This window comes from Scyliorhinus torazame, chromosome 18, assembly GCF_047496885.1.
Source record: "Scyliorhinus torazame isolate Kashiwa2021f chromosome 18, sScyTor2.1, whole genome shotgun sequence".
NCBI lineage: Eukaryota > Metazoa > Chordata > Chondrichthyes > Carcharhiniformes > Scyliorhinidae > Scyliorhinus > Scyliorhinus torazame.
The window spans coordinates 116,754,082-116,771,462 of NC_092724.1; the positions used below are offsets into that span (position 1 = coordinate 116,754,082).

At 43.7% G+C, this 17,381-nt stretch overlaps 1 protein-coding gene and 1 long non-coding RNA gene across 14 annotated transcripts in view; one reads left to right on the forward strand and one right to left on the reverse strand.

Annotated features, from left to right (window-relative positions):
* Window positions 1-17,381, forward strand: part of arhgap44a (Rho GTPase activating protein 44a) — a 486,303-nt gene that overhangs the window by 308,908 nt on the left and 160,014 nt on the right. For 3 of the 11 annotated variants that reach the window (XM_072483173.1, XM_072483179.1, XM_072483176.1), the window contains exons 1-5: window positions 2,751-2,979; window positions 4,214-4,253; window positions 7,144-7,248; window positions 7,939-8,015; window positions 11,247-11,358. In XM_072483173.1, the coding sequence (XP_072339274.1) occupies window positions 2,801-2,979; window positions 4,214-4,253; window positions 7,144-7,248; window positions 7,939-8,015; window positions 11,247-11,358 (513 nt within the window). In that variant the 5' untranslated portion in view covers window positions 2,751-2,800. Of the gene's footprint in view, window positions 1-2,748; window positions 2,980-4,213; window positions 4,254-7,143; window positions 7,249-7,938; window positions 8,016-11,246; window positions 11,359-17,381 lie in introns of those variants that run through there. The other 8 variants (XM_072483182.1, XM_072483180.1, XM_072483184.1 and 5 more) reach the window with 5 other exon arrangements.
* The window catches only part of LOC140395436 (uncharacterized), a 75,584-nt gene that overhangs the window by 3,893 nt on the left and 54,310 nt on the right, over window positions 1-17,381 (reverse strand). For 2 of the 3 annotated variants that reach the window (XR_011936190.1, XR_011936192.1), the window contains exon 2: window positions 2,779-2,952. This is a non-coding gene — a long non-coding RNA (uncharacterized lncRNA). Of the gene's footprint in view, window positions 1-2,772; window positions 2,953-17,381 lie in introns of all 3 variants that reach the window. The other variant, XR_011936191.1, reaches the window with a different exon arrangement.

Sequence of the window (17,381 nt, forward strand, 5' to 3'; positions counted from 1 at the left end):
TCTGCATCTGAAGATGCAGGTTGTAACCCGAAGGTTTATGGACCAGGTGCTGAAAAATGAGATTATGGTTTGTTTCTTTTTTTTCTCCTTTTTTTTTTGGCCAGCACAGACGTGATTGTCTGAATGACCTCTTTCTGTGCCATAACTTTTATATCATTCTATGGTTGAAACGACAACCAAATTTCACTTTGATAAAGCTGTCAAAAGTCATTACCAGAACTGAGAATTGGCGAGCCAGTCAGACTGCAGACATTCAATGCTCTCAACAAAAGTCAGCCCACTTGGCAAATTGGCAGCTGTATGGAGACGTTGTCACCTCCAATCCTACATGGTGTAAATGAACCACTTCAGACAAATGTACAATTGGTGATGTTGCTCCTTTGCAGCAGACAGCTGATGAAGAAGATGGGCGGTTCAGTAGCTGCACTGGAAACTGAATGAACATCAGTCCCAGAGGTCAACCGTTTCCCACCAAAAGCAATGGATCAGTAGCAACATTACCAAGGCAGCAACCGTCGCAATGGCATTCCTCAGAGAGTCCATATCACCGTAGTAACGAGTACACAAGAGGTGACCAGCAAATAACAACCTGCATTAGAAGACCCAAATGCTTTAAATATTATCTGTGCAATGCATGTGTAGGGACAGATGAAAATGGGACAATGAACAAATAGTTTTCTCTACGTGGGCTATGATTTTCCTTGTAGACCCTTTATATGCCTGACTTGCAATTGCAACTAATAGTGTATGCAGGTTGTTTTTGTCTTTTTATGAAAAAGAATATGTTTTGAGAAGTGCCTTTGTGTGCTGTGGCTTTCCATAGGCTTGGCTTAGCCATGTAACCTCTGATGTCATCGTTTGTACATAATGATTTGAGAGCAGAAACCATTTTACCCAATTCTTGGAACACTATCGTAATTGACAAGAGTGTCACGAAGACATGGCGGTGTAACACACAGAAACTAGAAACATTGGCCCTTTTATATCTAAACAGGAGTTTTGTTTACAGATTTGTTTATGTATTGTTGAATTACGTTAAAATGCTGACAGTTTGGATTGTTCCAGTGCCTTTTAATGTAGGGCAACATCCCAATGTGCTTCACAGAAGTGGAAGGAAAATAAATAGCAAATCAATGACGGGGAAGCAGGAGAAATGACAAGACTAGGAAAACAATTAATTTTACAGAATATCGTGAATGGGGGTGGGGGGGGGGGGGGGGGGGGGGAGGTGGTAGTAAAATGGAATGGTTTGGAGAGGGAATTCAAAAGAGTGGGCTTGCAGTAGCTGATGGCATGGCAACCTTGCCATGGCACGACATGGTAGCACAGTGGTTAGCATTGTTGCTTCACAGCGCCAGGGTCCTAGGTTCGATTCCCGGCTTAGTTATAGAATTTACAGTGCAGAAGGAGGCCATTCGGCCCATCGAGTCTGCACCGGCCCTTGGAAAGAGCACCCTACCTAAGTCCACACCTCACCCTATCCCCATAGCCCAGTAACCCCACCTAAACATTTTTGGACACGAAGGGACAATTTAGCGTGGCCAAACTACCTAACCTGCTCATCTTTGGATTGTGGGAGGAAACCGGAGCACCCGGAGGAAACCCACGGCTTGGGTCACTGTCTGTGCGGCATCTGCATGTTCTCCCTGTGTCTGCGTGGGTTTCCTCCGGGTGCTCCGATTTACTCCCACAAGTCCTGTAAAACGTACTTGTTGGATGAATTGGACATTCTGAATTCTCCCTCTGTGTACCCGAACACTCCCTGGAAAGTGGCGACTCGGGTCTTTTCACAGTGATGTCATTGCAGTGTTAATGTAAGCCTACTTGTGACAATAAAGATTATTTTAAGAAAAAACAGTCTGGCAAAAGAGACCAGTGTCAGCAGAACAGGACTTTTGGGTGATGGTGAGTCTGGAAGAGATTACAGAGCTGTAAGGGGGTGAGGGCATAAAAAGAAGGATTTGAAGATAAGGCAAGAGGTGGGAATTGGGATGGGTAGTGGTGGTAATTTCAAAATTACTTCATAATGGAGTCTATATAAAGACGCTCAAATGGCTTCTGCTAAATTAGCATGTTCCTAGTCCCTTTATTTTATAATAAGCACAGCTGGCATTTCAATAGTTAATCTGATAGACCACTTAAAAAGCCTTCAGCTCACAAGGAAGGATTTTAGCCTTTTTTCAAAGGGAATGAGGCTGTTTACAAAATCTGGTGCTAAAATGTTTGAAATATTAAAACTGGCTGGCAGTTATTTCAGTAAGGACCATAGATCACCCGTGTAATGTGAAAAGGATCAACAGAGGACAGTATGGATTTTCTTCATTAGGTATCTTAATTTAACTATGGATGGTAGAGTACAGTCGTAATTTGAAGAATAACTAGTAAACCTATAGATAATTAAGTTGCTGTGTCATGTTGAAGATTTTTGCACTGTAAAAATAGACCGGCCTGTCATTAAATGCTGAAGAGATGCCAATATTCCACATGAACAGGCTGTGAGTGCTATCCAAAAAAGATAATCAGCCAGGGGCTAATGCTGTGCCTAATATACAAACCAAAATTGCATTTGACCCAAAAGATGCTCTGCATATTACAGGGCATTATGGGATGGAGCTATAAATCAATGAGGCAGTGCACGTTGAGAAAGATTGCAGTAAGGGGCTGACTCAGCAATCTGGTCAGTCTGCAGTATACCTGCGTCCGTTTTCTTCCCATACTGTTGATACAGTCTCGGGTCTCTGGAAAAAAATAGCTTAAAGTTAACATTTCAACCTGAACCTGTGAATTGCTCCAGAAGATAATGTCTCGGTTCAAGATGCAGTTCAGTGACGACAGCAGCAACGTCCCATATTCTCGTCTCAACTGGCCAAGTGATGAGGTTCTGTCTGCCGACTTTCCTAAAATCCAGTATCTCATCCGGTTCCTTGAATTTATTCATTATCTCGGAAGCATCTACAAGATGATGAAGAAAAAACTGAGGTGTTGAATTTCTTTCCTTTTGGAAACTGCAAAGTCTTGAGAATCCACGTTTCATGTTGTGCAGTGCAAGAACACGGGATGCTAATAATTAACCTGGACATCTTTGTCATTTTACTTAATTGCTGTAAATATAAGTATCTCTTTCCAAGTATGGGGCTGTATCTCTTTCCAAGCGTGGGGTTATGTGCATTTTCATTACAAAATATCTCAGTAGGTAGAGTTAATTATGCTGCATTGCCACAGGTCAGTTAACTCAAGGACAAATCCCTAGCAGATATTGCAAAACTGGCCATATTGGGTTCAGCACTGATGCAAACCTTGTTATTTTGTAGTGTGTTGTTAACCTGCACACATAAATTAATTGCAAAAATATTTTTTAATTGTTGTTGTAAAAATGAAGTTATTCAATGAAGAATGTTGGATGGTAGGTGCATCTGTTCGTCATCAAGGTCAGAGGACTCCCTATTAGGAAACGTCACCAGCTCATTTCAGTCAGATTGTGATCATAAAAAGTGCTGAATTAAATGTAGTTTTTATGCCTGTGACACATTTCAGTACAATGCAGTTAAAGAATGTCAATGAGCTTAATGATCAGTATGTTGTGACCTTTCTTAAAATGGACTCCAACCATCAGGATCTTTGAAATAAAAACATTCGAAAGAACTAAGATGAACTCTGAGCGTTTTAATATATTTCTGTTGATGTTTTCTTTAAAAGAACAAGCTCTGATGGCATCCTGGAGTACTGGCTTGAAAGAGTTATTGATGCTGTTGGTGAATTTAAATTGGGGATAGGGTACATCAGCCTAAGTTGTTTCAGCATCAGACACATGTATTAGTTCAGCTCCCTCACAATGTCAAAATCTTTCCTGACTCTGTGTAGTGTATCAATGTCATCAGCACTCAGCTTTTAAAAAAAAAGAAAATATAAATAGCATATCAAAACAAAGCATCATTAATGCGAAGCATATTTTGTCGTAACTGCTCAGCTTTTCAAGGACGTTTTTACAGTGAAACTTTCTCCTTTAAGATTGTGGACTTTGTTCTGATCAGAGAATTCTATTCTCATCTGTTTTTGTAACTAATGCAGTTATTATCCAATATAACCATTACGTTGGGTAAATATTACAAGTTACATTGTGGCTTCATCTGTGCCAGCGTTGAATTCAAGTTGTTTGTACATTTGTTCTGACAGGCCAGAACTATCTTGACACTTTTTCTTTTCCCTTTCATAGAGCTGAAAAGACAGAAGTATTAACTGAAGATCTGCTGCAGGTAATATTTGTTTCTCCGCATTGTTTAAAGTTCTGTTTATTCCAGAGTTTACAAAATCTATGTCTGAACTTATTTCACCTCTTGTGTATTTTTTTAAAGCCATAGGTTAACTGTTGGAGGCAAATTTTACACAGGGACCGAGAGTTTCAAAGTGCGGTTAATTTTTTTTGTCTTGAAATCTCGGGTGAGATTTAATGGTCGCATTGCGTTTAAGCGAGACTGCGACACTTAATCGCAGGAGAGGCCAAAATCGAGAACTGCTCCGAGCGTCGATTTGTTTGCGATCTAACAGGCCCCTCCCTATTGGCGTAGTCAGGATCCTGGCATAGCGTGGCGAGAAACCTATAATCACCACTTAAGCCCAATCTCCATACAATTAACAGGAGCAACCCTCTATCTATATGCCTCCCCTGCAAGTGGTCACGTGGGCGCCAATTAGTCCTCCTTTTTGAAGCTGGTGGAATTGGTGCTGTGGGGATATGAGGAGGTGAGTAGCTATCTTCACTTCCGGACAATGAGCCCAAGGGCACTGGGGTTGCTACCCCGGAGCTCGGAGTGGGGTGGGGGAGCCCCCAAGGGGGCCGACCTCAGTCCGGGTGAGCTGCTTCGATGGGGGTGGGAGGTTTGTGGAGCAGGGGAGTGGCTGCCCATCACCTCAGCTGGGGCGGAGATGGGTGTCTGAGTGCCCGTGGGTCTGCCATGCCAACCCCTGGATCCTGTGTCCCCGTTACTAGCAGAAACCCAACCCGCCAGACCCACCGACCACCCATGACTCCCACTGACCGCGAAACTGAAGGCTATTGCTCATTGGAAATCGTGGTTAAGCAAGCCCCCTTCTGGGAGGTGTATTCTTTCTTGATGAGCTGTTTTAGTTCATGTTATCATTATGGTTTGAAAGGGATAACTGTTTCTCGTGAGGCTTACCGAAAGATCTTTACAGAATGTGGTCAGCTTGCTGCAGATCTTGGCCGGGATTCACCGTTCCAGATTCTCCCGCCAGTGGAGAATCGGGACTGTGTCCCTCTGCCATTCGGAGCGTCTCTGGAGTGGTGTTCTCGTGACTTCACAATGCAAAATATACATAGCGCTGAACAGGCTGGTTTTTCTGTAGTTACTGGGGTCGGGCCACCATTTTGAACAGGTGCCCCGATCCCAACATCCATGGACAGCCCCACCCGACTCACCCTCAGAAACTAATGTTAACCCCCCCTCCCCGCTAACAAGGGGAAAGCACCGCAAATCTCTCAAAGCAGTTAACCATAGAACACACTTAACATTGTTGAAGGGGTCATGGCTGTAAATCATAAGCATGGTTATAAACATTGCCATTAAGATCACTAGGGAGTACTTCAGATGCATTCAAGCGTGAAGGGAAAGATAAACAAACCTGCTGGCAGCTCTGTTTAAACCATTAAGCTGTCAGTCAAAGGCAAGTTAAAGGTACTGTACTGTGATATTGCATTAATGCTCAGCATTTCAAAGGATCTCTGGGGATTTCAAACCTTTTCAAATATTGTGGGCGTTCTAAGAAGGCTCTAACACTTCAAAAAGCTGCAGTTTCAAAAGCATAGGGCTGAGGGAGCAGATGTGAGGAAAAGAAAAGTGGTTGTGGCTTGATTCTTCACTGAACTGTCTGATCTGCTCATCAGCTGCCCAGCAGAGCAGTTCAGGGTGAGAAGGCCGCTTCAGAGTTTAAACAGGTCAGACCAGGATGAAGATCTCGAACAGAGGGCTGCCTGAGATTACCATGCTAAGAGGGATCACCAGGTTGCCCAGGACTGGGGGCAGGGGGGGCAATCTAGACATGGGACACCCATCCCGGAGGAGGGTCCCGGGGTCAACCCCTGATCCAATCCCCAGGAACCTTGGAGGACCCTCTCTGTGCAGCCTGGTAGTGACAGAGGGGCATATGAGCAATGCGCTGGTCCCTTTGGCCCCCCCCCCCCCCCAGGATCCATCACACCAGGCCTACGCTTACACCAAAGCTCACCTGGTGGATGTCCCGCCATGGGGGTTGTCGTGTTGGATGTTCTGCTGCACAGACGAACCAACACGGTTGCGGAAGGTACAACTCAGTTTTATTACTAACAATTATTAATATTTGTAAACTGGTTGCTGTGGTTCGTTCATTACCCTCTAACCTGTGAACCTAGCCCATAACACTATCTTGGAGAGGCACGCAGCACATGGTGAATGTCTGAGTGGCTTGCTGTGAGCTCTGTGCCCTGAGCTGTCTCCTGCTGGAATCAATCGGAAGTGTCTTGTTCCCCGTTTTATAGTGTGTCTGCTCTTGTGATTGGCTGTGATGTAGCATGTGTATTGATTGGTCCGTTGATCTGTCCATCAGTGTGTATGTGTGTTTGCACCATGATGTTTATCTGAATATCATGACAGGGGTCGGAGCAAAATGCATGAGGGTTGAGATTGAGGCTTCCAGCCCATTAATTGCATTTTAATGAATGGATATGAGCTGTTAGCATGTTGCTGATGGTGCAGCGTGAGAAACCCGCTATGGCCTGCGGGGCAGGACCGGAGACTGGGGAAGGGTCCGCTGCCCAGCGCCGATCCCCTTATCGCCCCGATGCGGATTCTCCACCCGATCAGAATTCCCGACCTTAGCGGCGGGCAACGGAGAATCCCGGCCTTTGGCTCTAGGGCACCAACCTATACGTCAACTGTTATAAAGTACTGTCAACCGTAAAACCTCCCGAAAATAACAATGTTTCTTGTTTAACCTAATGTTTTAATGTCAGCCACACTCGAAATTGACCGTCATTTAAGAATATACCATGATTTCATGATTTTATTTTTAAGAATACTGCCTCAAAAAGTGATTTTACGTTTGATTTACTTGCAGCCTCAATGTAATAATTTTGTTTCACCCAAACAGGTGGAGAAACGACTGGAGCTGGTAAAACAGGTCTCCCACAGCACTCACAAAAAACTCACAGCATGTCTGCAGGGACAACAGGGTGTAGACGCCGACAAACGATCGGTACGTTTGCTTTGATTGTTGTCCACTGGTACAGTCAGTCTGAACCACCACTTGAGAAGTTAGCTGTTAAATTATGTAGACGCATTAAAGAAGCACTGGTTTCATACGGATAGTGATTAGTAAACTAGCTGAAATGTAGGTGATGGGGGGGATTCCTGTGGAGGTGGCAGGGGGTTTCCCAGCTGCCAGCTGGAGAACAGGTGAGACTCCCACCGCCCCCATTGTCACCTTTTGCCAGAAATGCCCGCTGCATCTTGTCCCGCTCAGGAACTTGACAAGCCAGCAGCGGACCTCCCCCCCCCCATTTGTGTCCTTCACAAATGACTATTGGCATGTAGGAAACTATTCTGTTTCACAAATTCCAGTATCTGCAGTATTTTCCATTGCGGTTTAAAGTCAATATTTTGCTGGAATACCTGTTTGCAGTCAATTGTCACATTTAAGAAGCAATTTGTAGCCTATTAAATAGGGTTTTTTTGTGTGCAGTTATAATAAGATTGCAAATGTTTATGACAAACACATTTTTCTCCACCAATACAGAACTGTTACATCTCTTGATTCTGTTCTGGATAATTGGTAGCATTGAACTAGTTCACTTGTGAGGTTTGACATGGAGAATCAGCTGACTTGATATGAATGTAGCAGTCATACCTAAGATCTGACTGTAAATCATGTTGGGCTTGTCCACAGAAAAAGCTACCATTAACAACGTTAGCCCAGTGTTTAGTGGAAGGCTCTACCATCCTGGGTGAAGACTCTTTACTAGGGTAAGGCTTTGAAGTACATTTTTGTTAATGTTGACGTTTCTATGTCATCGACCGCAGTTCCATGTGCTTAATCCCATTTGGTACTGATTAGTTAATACATAATAATTATATTCCAATGATGTAAGATGGGTTAATCTGTGTTTCTCGTCACTGGAAATGTAGCCCTGATCAAATTGTTTCAGAATTAATTGAGTTTTTGAAATTATTTTATGAGTAGTGCTCCGTGTGCAGCAGAGATGATGCCTACCCAAAATTGTACAGTAGGTTATAGATATCAAGATTGTTTTATCAACTTTAATAGTTCAGTTTAACATTTAAGTGCGAAATGGATCAAAACATGGTTCACCAGCGAGTGTAAATGTGTGAATTTGGTATAGGGAATTTTGTAGGCCATAAACAGGTCCAAATCAAGTTGGTAAAAGAAAATGATGTTTATTGCAAAGCAATTATATTTACAACATACATCAGATCCCAGCAGGGTCTGCTTGCTCTGTCGGTTCCATACCTGACCGACTTTATATACAACTTTATCATGAATGTCCTCGAGCTACCTGCGGGGGAGCTTGTACTCGGCGAAACTCACGGAGAGATTGATTGCTCCAACCCCGTAGGTGTTGTGTGGGTTATAACAGGAAAGAAATGAAACTTGGTCTTGATTAATACATGTTTTGTACCATGGAAAACATGCAAACTAAGATTCAAGTCTTTAATTAATTTAATTAAGTTATATTTTCAAGTGTGGCAGCTTAGGCTCATTTGAACATACAAATGTATTAAATGCTTCTTGGTCCTTTCAGTTTAATTCCTCTAAATATACAAATTTACCTTCAATGTTTCATGACTAGATGTCTATATCTTAGCCTTAATTTAGCAAGTTCCAACCAATGGCAAGGTAACTTACCATCAGCTAGATTCTGAAAATTATATTGCATCATATGAAGAATAAACATTTTGGTGAGTTAGTGGTGTTGGATTATGTAACTGGAATCCCATTGCTTTGCTGTGGACACTCGCTGCACTTTCCTCAGATCGAGTGGGGAAACCATTCCCTCACCACAGTCAATCTCTTCATGATAAAATTGGAAAGAATAATACAAGCAGTCCTCCATTTTACGATGTTCGAGTTACGACGAACAGCACTTACCATGTTTATAAATCCACACACCATTTTGACTTTACAACATTGGTTTTGACTTTACAATGCCACGTCAGCACGTCCACACGTTTAGGTTCTGCACCGCCCATCTGTATAACTGGGCAGGCCGAACCATCTTTATTAAGTGGAAACAAGTGTTTTGTCTTGTTAAAAATTTTGCCACAGCTGTCATGATTTTAATGCATTTATATGCTTATGTTGTATTTAATGTGCGCTCAGACTCGTAGAAGTTCACGGTTAAATAGGCAACTGACGATGATCAATGGCTTCATTACATCCCCCAGACGAACCGAGGAACTTGTGCTAAGAAGTACAGGCACCCTCAGTCACCGTAGCGACATTACAGGGCAAGAGTTGAAAGCATTTAACACTGCCAGGTGCCCCATGAGTGATTTCTGTCCTTGTTTCAGAAACCAATCCCCCATTTATATCACTGTTCCCAAGGGAAAATCGGTTCCAACTTATGACGTGGTTTTCAAGAACCACCTGTGTCGTAAGTCCAAGAACTGCCTGTACAGAATCAAATCTAACCAAAGAACTGTCGTTCGTACAGCTACTACTTTGGAGCTGCTGTGAAGTGGTTAGAACTCTGAGGTCCCCTTGTAGAAGCTATATGAACTTGACATTGCTAGGTTTTGTCAATCTGGGTTTAAGTGCTCAAGGGATCCATTAGATCTAGAGAGTAGTTTGCAATCTGAGGGAGAATGGTTTCCTTTTCTTTAACAAGCTTTGGAATGCTCAATCCAAAATGAAATTGGAAATTTATCAGCCAGAACCAGAGCTCCCTCCTGAATGTTACATTGCAATTTACAGTACATCGAATAAATTTGATGATTACGAGTCGTACTGTGTGGCTCCCAGACTCTGATGATATACTATAAGTTATGCATAAGGCCCAGGTTAGTATCAAACTGCTAAAATATCTTACTAAAGTACTTACAAATACATTTCAAAATAAGGTTTTGAGTTGAAGCATCTGATAATTAAGCTTAATAATTAAAAAAAAACACTGCACAGTTTATAATCCAGTTTTCAGTTAGACCCACCCAGTATAATATCATGGGTGTGATATTCGCTGCAACCGAAAAGCAGCGCACATGGGCAACGTGGCTGGTAGAAGCCAGGAGACCACGCTCCCGGGACCTACCTGGCACACAATGCCTTTGACAAATCTGCATATTAGAGCGAGACAGCTAGTCTCTATTATAGTTTAGGCTGATGTTTAAAGAATGATTGAAGGTTTCTGTTAAAATTGTAGCAAAGTAACGTGGACAGCAAATAAGCAATTAATCAGATTTTGGTAGAGAGGAAACTCCAAATCCCTCTCGCTGTAAATGACTTGACAGCAATTGGAGTACGAGATACACTGAGGACCACAGATTTTTTTAAAAACTAACATGTGGTTCATAGGCTCTGTTATGAGTATCAGAACCCAAGGGTTCCACCCGCTAGCTATAGAGTTCAGTTGTTTGTTGTTTAAGAGTTGTAACATTGGGATAACACACTTTAATGTATTGGTCCTATAGGTCACAGTTTGAAATATTGTAACAATGATAAAATTCCTACAATTTTGTGTGATGTTGATGATCCTTCAAATATTGTGGGAAATAAATAACATACATCCTGAACAACTTGGAGCAAATATGGTGTAGTAAACACTGCCTAAATTTCAGCACAGTTCCTGGGGATAACCTATCGGGGTGATGGTTTCACAGATGCGTTTAGTAGATATAATGCCAAATGCCGAAATAATGTATTGTCAAGAGTGTTCTTTATGATGACTGCATTGCTGTGCTTGAGTCTGGTTTAAAAAATAAACTAACTGAAGATCTCCCAGTGGCCAATGGCTCACCTTGTGCAGAATTGGAAACCTGCGCATCATAGAAAAAAGTATTTGTGTTGTTCCTGGAAGTTTAGAAATATGTAATTGGAATTCCTGGTGTTTTTTTCTGAAGTAAAAGCTAAACCCAGAGAGAAAGAGAACATCATACTGCATTGTCGTATGGTGTATTTGGAATGATTATTGCTGCAGTAGGGATTCTACATAACGTGGCTTATGTCCCCTTTCTCTACAGGAAGATGCTGAAGATGTGTGGTGACACAGAGGACAGGCTAGCCCAGGAGCTCATCCTCTTCGAGCTACAGATAGAACGGGATGTGATAGAGCCATTGTTCGTATTAGCTGAGGTAAGAATGTTGTCTTGGATAGCCAGGGGCTCTTGCTATAAAAGAGCAACTAAGATAGCAAATACACAAAAAATCTGAAATAAAAGCAAAAGAAATGTTGAAGTGGAAAACAAGTCAGTCATCATCCTCAGGGTAGATTTTCTGTAGGCTCTTCTCCCGGATCGCTGTTATAACTCTGCAGGAAATCCTGTAGCATTGGGCGTCACACGGTTTCCACTGATCTTCTATTGAAGTCACAATGAGAGAACAGGAAAACACACGCACAAATTCTACCCCATTAGCCTTTTTGTGTGTGGGCAGTTCATCCAAACACGTTTATACTCTGGCCATTTAACTAGTAGATTCAGAAAAACATGGATCTGAAGGGAAAATTAATGGACAGAACTTAATGTTGGCTGAGGGAGTGGGGAAAGAGATGTGCGGGTGCTGAATGAAGTGGGAAGCAAAGTTTCAAGTTCCCAATGTTAGGGTAGAAGTGCTTGATTCTCTTGACGGCGGGTTGAAAACAGGACAGCAGCGCCAGTGGGTGGAAGGGTGGCACCTGAATTGGAGGGGGACAAATATCCTGGCAGGGAGGTTTGTTCATGCTACTGGGCAGGTTTTAAACTAATTTGGAAGGGGGATGTGATCCAAAGTATCAGCACAGTGGGTGAGAAGATGGAGTCAAATATAGAGGGCAACCAGGCAAGCCCAGTGGGCAGATCAGACAGGGGTATGATAAGGCATGTGGGAGGATTGATAAGCTAAACTGCATTTATTTCAATGCAAGGAGCCTGACCGGCAAGACTGATAAACTCAAAGTGTTGACCAGCATATGGAATAATGACTTTATGGAAATCACAGAAACCTGGTTGACAGAAGGGCAGGACTGGCAGCTGAACGTCACAGGGTACATATGTTTCAGGCATGATAGAGGGGTAGGTAAAAGATGAAGAGGAATTACATTATTGATTCGGGTTAACATCGTGACAGTGCTCAGGGATGATATCTTAGTAGGTTTCTCAAATGAAGCCATGTGGGTAGAACTTAGTAATGAAAAGGGGGAATCATATTGCTGGGAGTGTACAATAGGCTCCCAAACAGTCAGGGAGAGATAGAAGGGCAGATATAGAAGCAAATCTCTGAGAATTGTCAAAACATTTGGGTAATAATAGTAAGGGATTTCAACTTCCCCAATATTAACTTGGATAATCAAAGTGTGAAAGGTTTAGAGGGGGTGGAATTCTTAAAATGCCAGTACATACAAGTCCTACAAAGAAGCTGATCTAGTTTTAGGGGATGAAGCCGGCAAGTGGATGACGGTGTAATGTGGGAGCATTTTGGAAGCAGTGGCCATAACTCAGTAGAATTTAATTAGTTATGGAAAGGGACAAAGATAGATAGAAATTAAGGTTTTTATTTGGGGGAGGGCAAATTAGGGCAGCACAGTAGCACAAGTGAATAGCGCCAGGGTCCCAGATTCGATTCCCTGCTGGGTCACTGTCTGTGCAGAGTCCGGTTTCCTCCCACAGTCCAAAGACGTGCAGGTTAGGTGGATTGGCCATGATAAATTGCCCTTAGTGACCAAGAAGGTTAGATGGGGTTATTGGGTTACGGGGATAGGGTGAAAGTGAGGGCTTAAGTGGGTCGGTGCAGACTCGATGGGCTGAATGGCCTCCTTCTGCACTGTGTGTTCTATGTTAAGACAGAATCTGTCCAAAGTTAACTGGGAGCACATACTTAGGAAAATCTACATCAGAACAGTTGGATTCATTCAAAAAGGAAACAGAGAGAGTACAGGGCCAACATGTTCCCATGATAATGAAGGATGGGAGCAATATGCCCAGAGAACCCTGGATGTCAAAGAATATCCAGAGTTGAAAAGGGAAAAAAAACAAGAGGCTTATGGTAGATACTGAGGGCTCAAAACAGCGAAAACCCAAGAGGAATAAAGAAAGTGCAGGGGGTTACTTAGGAAAGAAATTAGGCGTGGGAAGAGGGGGCATGAAAAAGCATGGTTAAATAAAGGAAAACCCAAAGTTGTTTTAGAAGTATATTAAGGGCAGGAGGTTGACCAGGGCTAGAGTCGGGCCCATTAGGGACCAACATGGCAATTTGTATGTGGAACCGGAAGATATTGGTGAGGTTTAAAATGAGTACTTTGCATCTGTGTTCACTAAGGAGAAGGATGATGTCGGTATAGAAATCCGGGAGGCGCATTGTGATTTACTTGAACGACTTAACATTGCGAGGGAGGAGGTACTGACAGTTTTAACTGGCCTAAAAGTAGATAAATCCCCAGGGCCAGATGAGACGTATCCCTAGCCAAGTTTTTCCAGTACAGCTACAACACTTGGCATCTACTGAGCAATGTGGAAAATTGCCTAGGTGTGTCCTGTACACACGAAACAGGACAAATCCAACACGGCCAATTACCACCCTATGGAAGGAGTCATCAACAGTGCTATGAAGTGGCACTTGCACAGCAATAACCTGCTCACAGAATGCTCAGTTTGGGTTCTGCCAGGGTCACTCAGCTCCTGACTTCATTATAGCCTTGATTCAAACATGGACAAAAGAGATGAATGCCAGAGTTGAGGTGAGAGTGATTGCCCTCGACATCAACGCAATATTTGACCGAATATGACATCAAGGAGCCCGAGCAAAACTGGAGTCAATGGGAATCGGGGGGGGGGAAATTCTCCACTGGTTGGAGTCATACTTGGCACAAAGTAAGATAGTTGTGGTAGTTGGGGGTCAATCATTTCAGTACCGGGATATCACTGCAAGAGTTCCTCAAGTTAGTGTCTTAGGCCCAACCATCTTCAGCTGCTTCATCAGTGACTTCCCTTCCATCATAAGGTCAGAAGTGGGATGTTCGCAGATGACTGCACCATGTTCAGCACCATTCACAATTCCTCAGACACTGAAGCAGTCCATGTCCAAATAGAGCAAGACCTGGACAATATCCAAACTTGGGCTGACAAGTAGCAAGTTACATTCGCAAGAGAGTATCTAACCATCGCCCCTTGACATTCAATGGCATTACCTTCTCTTAATACTCCACAATCAACATCCTGGGGTTACCATTGATCAGAAACTGAATTGGACGAGCCATATTAATACTGAGGCAGATCAGGTCAATGGTTAGGAATCCTACGGCGTGTAACTCACCTCCTGACCCGCCCAAAGCCTGTTCATCATCTACAAAAGCACAAGTCAAGAGTGTAATGGAATACTCTCCACTTGCCTGCATGAGTGCAGCTCCAACAGCACTCAAGAAGCTTCATCCAGGACAAAGCAGCCCACTTGATTGCTCCCTCTTCCACAAACATTCAATCCCTCCACCACTGATGAACAGTGGTAGCCATGTGTACCATCGATAAGATGCACAGCAGTAACTCACCAAGGTTCCTTAGGCAGCACCTTCCAAACCCACAAAAACTACTACCTAGAAGGACAAGAGCAGCAGATACCTGGGAACCCACCACCTGGAGGTTCCTCTCCAAGTCACCCACCATCCTGACTTGGAAATATATTGCTGTTCCTTCACTGTCGCTGGGGCAAAATCCTGGAATTCCCTCCCATTAGGTCTGTGGGTGGACCTGCATCTCAGGGACTGCAGCGGTTCAAGAAGGCAACTCGGTACCAACCCCTGAAGGGCAACTAGGAATGGGCAATAAATGCTGGCCTAACCAGTGATGCCCAAATCCCATTAATTAATTTATAAAAAGGTTGCTGTGGGAGGGAAGGGGGGAGATTGCAGCAGCTCTGAAAATAACTTTCCAATCTTCTCTGGTCACAGGAGAGGTGTCAGAATACTGGAGGACAGCTAATGTACCATTATTCATTTACATTTCTTCAACTAAATAAAGCCTTTTATCTAGCCTGTGCTGGCATCATCCCCGCGCATGCGCAGGGGTGTTCTTCTCCGTGCCAGCCATGGCGGACTGTTACACTGGCCGGCGCGGAGGGAAAGAGTGCCCCCATGGCACAGGCCCGCCCGTGGATCGGTGGGCCCTGATCTCTGGCCAGGCCACCGTGCCCCCCCCCCCTTCCGGGGCCAGGTCCCCCCGCATCACCCCGAGGACTCCGTAGGCCGCCTGCAGAGCCAGGTCCCACTGGTACGGACCTGGTGTAATATACGCCGGCGGGACCCGCCGAAAACGGGCCACTCAGCCCATCGCAGGCTGGAGAATCGCCGGAGGGGGGGGCCCGCTGCCAACCGCCCCCAAACGTTGCGGTGCGATTCCCGCCCCCCACCGAAAAACTGCCGCCGGAGAATCCGACAGCCGGCGGCGGGGCGGGATTCACGCCGCCCCCCGGCGATTCTCCGGCCTGGCAGGGGGGTCAGAGAATCCCGCCCCTGTTGACTGTTCCAATGAACTTAACTGTAATATATTCATGCATTGTTAATGCACATTTATGCCTACTTTTAACAATACAAATGGCACTGTCACGAACCACGCTGATGATATCTGCAAGGGTATTCCAAATTGAAACACTTGGGTCATGGGGGTGTATAGTTTTGTTTTTGGAATGATGTGAGGCGTCATGTGCAACCCCAGTGAGAATAAACAGTCCAGCCATCATGTAACAATTATTAAAGACTATTTATTAAAGAAAAGGCAAATACACACTAACAGGACTACGCAACTAAGACAATTATGTATATGAATCACTAAACACAGACAGTTTTTTTTAGAATGTTCCAAAATATATCTATGATCCCTAACTCCTTAAGACTTACCCTTTCCCCAAACAACATCCAAACTAAATAAATCTGTAATCAAATTCAGCTTATCATTGCCGCACATTACAGGGCTGATAATCCAGGCTGTGAAATGTCTTTGCCTGGCCCTGCAAAGATAATTAAACTAAACTGCCTTTACAAAGGTTTGTGCACTTGGCTCTAAGACTTAGATGCAGGTCTAGCCTCCTGGCTCTGAATTGTGGACTGGCCTCTCAAGCTGTTAGATGTAAACTAGCATCTCTGCTTTCTGAGGGTGCTTGCAAATATACCATTTTTCCACTTTGATTCTTCTTTCTGTATATTTGGCAGTCAATCTCTCTCAAATTGCTTGATTCTAAAATTAGCATGTGTATATCTCCACTGATCTCTCAGTCACCTAGGTCAGCTGGTTTTACAAACAGGCGATTTACATCTGATTCTATCTAGGTGCCTGCTAATCTCATTACTGGAAACGTCACATCCCATCATGCTTTTATAAAACTGGCTACCTACCGCTGTTGCTAAGCAGATCGCTACATGTTGCTGGGCAGATCACACCCTGTCATGTCTTGTTAAATTTGCATTACTGCTGTTAGTAGGCAGATCCATAACAGCACCTTACCTAACCAAAAAGTGCAGCAGGGCCAGATCCAAAGAGGTGCCATTACCTCTCCAAACCCTCAAACTTCAGAGCTGCTATTACCTGGTCTAATCAGCACACTTTGAGTTTCATGCTCAAGGCTACCAAAATCCCACTTGACTGAAGGCAGTTGCCTCCGTAAAATGTGTGAAACGCATCCACCGCCATTCCCGCCCCAATGAAAATGGGAAGTGCTATGTTTGGTGGCCGACCGAGTTAATGTTTTGAGACCAATATGATTCTTCTTCAGAACTCTGGAGTCGTATTGGAGTTGATACATTTCTCTCTCCACAGATGCTGACAGACGTGCTGAGCTTTTCCAGAGTTTTCAGTTTTATCGCTATCCTTCTGTCCTCAGCACAAGTTTAATGCACTTTAATTTGAAAGTTTTCATCAGCTGCGGAAGGGCATCTCTTGCTGCAGCCGATCACACTGGGATCTTCAGTGCTCATCACCAGATTGTGAATTCGCTGAGGCATCAAAGAAAGCATTATATTAAAGTTCAGCTGGGATCATAAAATTCCAAAACAAAATCACCCAAAGATGGTTCATGGGCAGAAGAAGTAACTGAGTATCTTCAGTTACAGGAAAGGAAACACTGGGCGTTCTGCTTCATGGGTGTAATCGATACAACCTTATTCCAACAACAACTTCCTTTTATAGAACATTCCT